Source organism: Pimephales promelas, chromosome 6 (genome assembly GCF_988280905.1).
Source record: "Pimephales promelas chromosome 6, fPimPro1.hap1.1, whole genome shotgun sequence".
NCBI lineage: Eukaryota > Metazoa > Chordata > Actinopteri > Cypriniformes > Leuciscidae > Pimephales > Pimephales promelas.
Window position 1 is genome coordinate 23125177 of NC_142774.1, and position 7536 is coordinate 23132712.

The 7536-nt window shown below is 36.3% G+C and overlaps 1 protein-coding gene across 1 annotated transcript; it reads right to left on the reverse strand.

Moving 5' to 3' along the window:
* Window positions 1-3624: 3624 nt before the first annotated feature.
* On the reverse strand, window positions 3625-7536 carry tceanc (transcription elongation factor A N-terminal and central domain containing). The gene has a single exon (XM_039695015.2). The coding sequence runs from the start codon at window positions 7245-7247 to the stop codon at window positions 6057-6059; it is 1191 nt and encodes a 396-aa protein (XP_039550949.2). The 5' UTR covers window positions 7248-7536; the 3' UTR covers window positions 3625-6056.

Genomic DNA, 7536 nt, shown 5'->3' on the forward strand with positions numbered 1-7536 from the left:
TACGCATGAAATACGCGTTAAAATTCGCATGTATTTGGCCCTAAAGGCTTTCCATAGTAATGTGCACTGGTTTCTCTCCGCGTTCTGCGCTGGTGTGCAAGTCTCATCGACAATAAACCCAAGCCAAACGCAAGCTATCAGCCCTATCCACCGCATGTTATTAATAGTGGATATACTTTCACGTGTTTTCATGTCCATTGTCCAAGTATCTGGTATCAGACCCGTTGAAGACAGTTTCTGTTCATGTGTGCTATGTTAGTTAACCCTATATAGCCTACCCTACATAGGCTACAGTTAAAGGCTACCTTAAAGGCTACCTTTAGGGTGATGCAAATGACTTAAAATGTGATATTGCCTGCACAGCTCTTGCGTTTAGTTTGGTCAAACACCACAAGGTGTCACTGTGGCCTCAAAGCTTCAGCACTGCCACTCTGAGCTCGATTGCTTATGTCTGAGTTAAAACACGCCCCCCTCATTAACATATGGTGTATTAAAGGCTATAGTTACTAACCTCTTTCTAAAATCTCTTCCCCTGTATTTTGAGGCACATGCGCACACCCAGCACCTTACCTGAGCCAATCAGCGTCCAGAAACCTTGACCATGTGATCTCCCCCCCGCCCTCACAGAGACGCTATGGGCTATATGCACGCATAAGTTCCGCATTTGACGTAAGGATGCTCGTCCATTTCCGGTTGTGTAGATTAAAGCGGAGGAAAACCGGAGAAAACGGGATTATGGCAGAGTCTTCAATATTTACTGTCCTCCCGTCTTTGAAACGAAACGTACATACGTTTAGATGTAATTTTATATATAGTTATGTTTATTTAATATAATTTTAAAAAGAAGCATAAACACAACGAGGGGTGTCTGTTTTATCTGTTTTTGTGACTAACGTTTCATTAGTATAACCATGGAGTATAAAATTCTATATAAATTCTCGGTATTGCATTGGACTCTATGATCGGCGGAAGTTATCGAGCATCCTTAATCCTTCACCGGAAATAACGCCGTGCATAGAGCCCATTGCAATGCAGCGGGACTCGGAGAATGACGCTGAAGCCAAAGCAGTATAAACTGTTTATATATATCATATTTTGGATGAAGGGTTGTGCGTGAATGCCAAAGTAAGTTTGTAATCTTTAATTATACAGTTGATGAGCACTGCATCCGCTCTGAGAAACGAGATATTATGATGTAACGAGATACCATAGAGACGTTCATGTATTTCCGATTGTGTATGCCTGTCACACTCTAGATCGAATGTTTGTTTACCTAACTTTATTACTGTCTGCACTTGAGTTACAGTTGCCTTATAATTACATGTTATGTTATTGTTTGAAGCAAAGTTCGCTGTATTTCTTTTTATATTTAATGGGAAAATTGTTGTTTTTTTCGCAACAGTTTGCTATGCGCTTGCGCTCTCATAACCTCCAAAGAGCGACGTTATACAGATTTCGCAGGCTTGGGTGTCAGATTACAGCTGTACATGGCATATAACAACGATTACAGCCTACTTTATATTTGCTTTCAATTTATTCTAGTAATGTTTAATTATTGATGCTATATTATTACTCCTATGTTTAATTGTTGTAAATAATTATTACTATTATGTATATTCATGTTTATGTTACTGTTTATTTTATAGAAAACCACAGCCACAACCATACAAGCCAATCTTTTGAGTGGTGATATTAAATGGGTTATTCCCGGAAAGTAACTGCATCTTCGATTTAGACTCTAATCGGACAGTCTTTGGTGGGTCAAGAGCTGGCATTATATTATAAGTGCTACAACAAAGAAGCATTTTTACATACGGAGAAAGAAATGTTGGAATAAATAAATGTGGAAATAAATAAATGTAGAAATAAATAAATGTGAAAATAAATAAATTTAGACATAAAAACATAAATACATAAATGAATGTGGAAATAAATAAAAGTGGAAATAAATAAATGAATAAATGTAGAAATAAATAAATAAATGTGTGAAAAAGTACAATTATACATAAATATGGAAATAAAAGTATAAATACTCATTTATTTGTACTTTTTTACATTTCTTCGTATATTTATTTATGTACTTATTTTTGTATTTTTGCTTTTTTACATTTCTTCATTATATTTATTTGTGTATATATTTATTTTTAATTAAGTCAGCTTTGGCATTCCATAGATAACAGTTTACCATAAGTTAACTGCCTAACTTGTTTGAATCACAAAACTAAATAGAAAGTTTAAGATGAGGTTAAATTTGTAATTAGCTCTTAAAGAGCCTCTATCATATTATTTGAAATGTTCCTATTTTTGTTTTAGGAGTTCCCAAATGCATGCAAGGATAAAAAACACTTTATTTGTCTTATAATATGCATTTATTTTTAACTGATTTTCTCACCGACTCCCAAATGATTCGTACAACGACTCATTTTTCCAAACCACTCCTTTGCGTGACGCTAATCGGCGGTGATTGGTTAGATGACAGACCCAGTCAGTTATTGTTTGTTAGCATAATGCATAAACATATTGATAAAGCACTGCAGTACTTTATCAATATGCTCTATTCTTTATGACAACTCCAATAACAGCGACAAACATTTCGCATATTTAAAAAAATTGACATTGGAGACCTAGAAGCTGCGCTGAGCGTAACTTACACACACATACTTATTGCGCCTTCCCTCCTCGCGTCTGACACTACAAAACCGTTCAAAACCCATAAAAGCAACAATTATTAATAATACTTACAGGTTGTGATTCATAGGAGGAAGCTGATCCATATACACTGGGTAAGTAAGTTACTGAGCCCTCCTTTAGGAACAACTGCTTGCGAATCCACATTTGAATTAATGTATGTTTTTGAACGATTCGTAATTAAAATGATGATAACACAATCAGGATATAGTGTTGTGGTATCGTTGCAAATATGAACTCTAACCACTGATTCTTCACATGCTCATCCCTGGTAAATGAAAACAAAGTGGCTGAACTATCTTTGCATTGTAGAACGCAGCGTCTTCTCGACATGATACTATGGGGCATCTCGCCCGGGAGGCGGGGTTACGTCCTGCGTCACATCTCTCATGCGGGTTCTCGTCGACCAGGGTGAGCGCGCCCCATAGCGTACACAGGCAGGCACAGAACTAGCTAGCGAACCTAGGTCTTAACCCAGGCTTAAATATAATAAGTAATGTTTTTAACAACACGTTTTTTGAAGGAAAAGTGATGTTTAATTTCCATAGTCTTTGTTTAGTGAACGAAAGCTAAATCTGGAATTGCTGTCTTTCAGTTGTTTATCGTTACCTAGCTACTATGGGTTTAAGTTGTACAAGATGTGCTGTGAGACGGTTGGAAAACTATAGAATCTTTGACGGGTCCCCGCTGGTGCGCGCTCAGCCGCGCTGACCCTGGTCGACGAGAACCCGCATGAGAGATGTGATGCAGGACGTAAACCCGCCCCCCTGGCGAGATGCCCCAAAATTTATGAATCCCTGAATGTGTAGACTTCAAGTTTACACTTCAGTCTGCGCGTGCAGTAACTGGGCATGGCCAATGACCTCTCTACGTTACGATGTAACAGCTAATGACTCGTTTAAAAAACAATTCATTTCATAGACTCAGAGTCGACTCTCACTTTTGAAAGAAATTAACTTTATATCGGTGCACTTTCAGTTATAAATCTTTGCAGAATGTTTTCATTCCCTTAGAGCTATTCCATACCATATGAACAGTAAAACAGATTTTAAAAAATCCATGATAGGGGCTCTTTAAAACATAATCAAAAGTCAATTCCTGTTGAAAAATAGCTGTAAAAAAGAAAGAAAACAACAAATAATTGGCTAAAAATATAATTCCCATGTGAATTTTTCCACATCAAGACCTGACTGTTTAATTAAATGTGCACATGCTTTAAACCAGAAAACAACACATAGATTAACAATGTATTTAAGTGAGATATCTTACTGCTGTTTTCTTCTTTTTTTGACTGAAACATTCAGCATTTAGCCTTTGGACCTTAGCTTGGGCAGATTAAACAGGTCACATGTTCTCTGCATGCGGCACACTTTCTGTCACATGTTTGCTGAGCTTAGACACAAGAACACATTTAGAATACTGCATTCGTTGTGCTTCTCCTTTTTTTTTTTCTTGATCTGTTTCAGATGCATAAATTTAGTTTAAGACTGTGGTCAAAGTCATTAGAGTAGCAAAGAAGTCCTGACCTCTGAAAGAGATGATTGAGGGGGGGAAACAGGCTTACTTTTTCTAACAAAACATCATAAATATTACTTTAGAATGTTTTAAAACAGATAAAAAAACATACATTATTTCATGGAATGGTTCCAAAAGTGCCAAAAGTGTGTGTGTGTGTGTGTGTGTGTGTGTGAGAGAGAGAGAGAGAGAGAGAGAGAGAGACATATAAGAGGCTAAATATATTTCATAAAAGGGTCATTCTGTCAAATTATCCAAATTTCATAAACTTACCCAGCTCAAGTTTTAGATTTTGCTAACATATGAAGTTTTAGAGCCAGATTTAGATTTGCGGGTTTGGAAAAAATGACTTTAAAAAGATGCATCATTATTTTATTTTTCACACAAAGATTAGTAGGTTTATAAGTATGTTGACTTTGGCAATCTTTGTTAAAAAAAATTAGAAAAGGCACTTCTTGTTTTGTTTTTCTTTTGCCTGACGTTTGCAATATATATTGCATATATATATACACACATTTTTTTCAAGGCCTATGGTTCAATTCCAGAGATATTGGTGTCTCAACATGGCTCTAATTGTAAACTGGTCAATTGCAAAAGAACAAATAATTTGAAAATGTATCTCGTTTTTCTATCAAAACCATTATAAATAACATATCAGTTGTTTTCACAAAGTTTATGAGCCTGTTACTCAAAAGGTATCAAATATATCTTAATATGATTTTAGATTCTGGTTATTAACAAAAATGTATTTTGAAATCTTAAATTTCAAGCCCCTATTATGGTTCAATTCCATTGATACAGAGATCTCAATGCGTGTGCATTTTAAAATCATACCTTTATTCAACGGTTAAAAATCAAATGTGAGTCACTTTGCACATAGCTGATATTCCATTTAAAGGGGAATGTCAGAAGAATATATAATGTTGAAACTAGAAATGTATCTTGTTTCCCTCTGTCAAAACTATTGCATAAAACATAGCTGTCTTAGTGGCAGTCTACTGAAATAGTCAAGTTGAGGCACATTCATTTACTCTCAAAAGTGTATTTAGAAAAATCTATTTGAATCTGTTTCAGGAATATTTGAAAGAAGAGATTTTGTTCATTGTAATAGCTTTTGAAGCTGCCAAGAGTTCCAATATCTAGTTTCGTAACTATGTTACCGCATTGACATCCCAATTTCTCTGTGACTGAACTATATAGGGCCATAAAAATTAAGATTCCACAAAAAAGGTTTCATATAGGAACACGAATATGTTGGCATATGATGCAACAAAGATAGCTAAAGTCAACAGGATTTACTAACAGATCTACCAATCTTTGTATAAAAATTAAATAATGATATACTGTCATCTTTCTAAAGTAATTTTACACCCCTGTAATCTGGCTCCAAATATCAGGTGAAACCCCTCTCTGCAAAATATCAGATTACTCAGTTAATATGCATCCATGACATTTAATATTTTGGCTTTCTTCTTCATTCATGTATTTCTTATAACAGATTTTTTTTTTTTTTTTTTTTTTATCAAAATCAACATTTTTAGCCAAGGACCTCTGGTTGAGCTGACACGGAATAAACCAAAAGTATTTTTGAGAAAAAGGTAGATAAAGCCAGGGTCAAAATTGTCACACAAGGTCTTACTTAGTCTTAGTAGCTAATATTTTTTAATCTTTTCAAAAAATCTTTTCAAAATCAAAACGGACCTGAAGGCATTATGAGATTCATTGCACCAAACTGAAAGCCACAAGCAAGTTAATCTGACTGAAAAATCTTCACTTGATTAAACTTTCCACTAAAAGCTTAAATAGTGCAGAACAATATTCATTATTGCAGTTATCAATACATATACACTTGCTCAAAGGCAAACCCAGTTGCTGTGGTACCACTGCTCTCCACAATTAGCGCAGGTCATAAAAGTCATTGAATCATTATCTGCACTGCCACTCCGTACCCACGAGGGCAAGAACAGCATCCCTCGTGAGATCTGCATCATCCTGCAGTCCAAACTGCCACAGCGCCTGCAGCAAACTTTACTTGTGGGTGTCCCTTCTACCACCTCTGGTAACTGATGCTCACTGATGCCCAAAGTGGTGTAACTTTCCCTCAGCTGTCGAAGTTCTGCCCCTGCCATTTCCTCTGCAGACATCTGGGCAAATGCCTCTGGAGTCAGGTGTCCTGAAATAAGACCTTGGCGTGGATGAGAGTTTTTTGGGTTCTTTAGGTTGGCTACCTTGCTCCTTATGCAGGACTTGTACTTACGCTGGGTTCTTCCATAAAGAGCATGAACATGTGCTTCAATGTCCTGAGCAAGGGCTTTGTGTTTGTCCATATGATCTGAGTCTTTTTGCTGATTTGGGGTAAGAGCCTGGAGAATCAGCAAGATACATTTGCATCTCAATGCTGTGGACTCAGAGGAAGTGCTGGGCTGATTTGTGTTCTGAGGATCTGAGGTTCTAAAATCTTCCTCACGGCCAGATCTATCTGACGCTATGGCTTGAGTGAATCTTTCTTCCTCATGTTGTAACTGAACAGATTCTGCTGTGTCATTTGCTGAACAATTCTTTTCAGAAGACAACTTATCGCACACACTACTGTCTTCACATTTGTCTTGTTTTACATCCTTTGTTATATCATGTTGTTCTGTGTTGCATGCACATGCTTGATTCTCATTCCCCCTTTCATTTAAGTGCTCAGATCCACTGGTAACAGAGGGGATTTCCAAACACTCCTCTACATTAGGCAGGTTATGTGTCTCTAGTTCATTGCTCTCCCGTGGGTCTTTGTTATTATTTTTTAGCATAGGTGACAGCTTGTATAACTTCTTCCATTTTGAGAGCATGTTCTTTGCCATTGTTTTAGCACTCACAGTTGGACAGAAATTAAGTAGCTTATAAAGAACCTTCACAATTTCTGTAGTCTGAATCTGCTCTAAAGTGACAGGAATGTTATTCAATTCTGTCAGTAATGATACAATATCTTCATAGCTGCCATCACTGTGCAACTTTTCTATTTGTATAGCATAAAGAATGATCTCTTTTGTATTCATGGTCTCTTATATACTGTAGTATTGAACTAACAAGTATAAACTAGAGAAAAAAAATGCTGGCTTCAACAGTAGCCTATTTAGCCTACATGCATGCATTCGCTTATAAGATTAAACTGCAGCAAAATATTAATACAATAATCGATTTCTAAATCTTAGACAAACACAACGCATTCACCTTCAACCAAACAAGTATCTTCTTGGTAAAACATTCAGCAATAGAACCTTTTAAAATGGAGAATTCGCACTGCTTCCGCCATGCCTGAAATAATCCAATAACATTGTTAGCAAC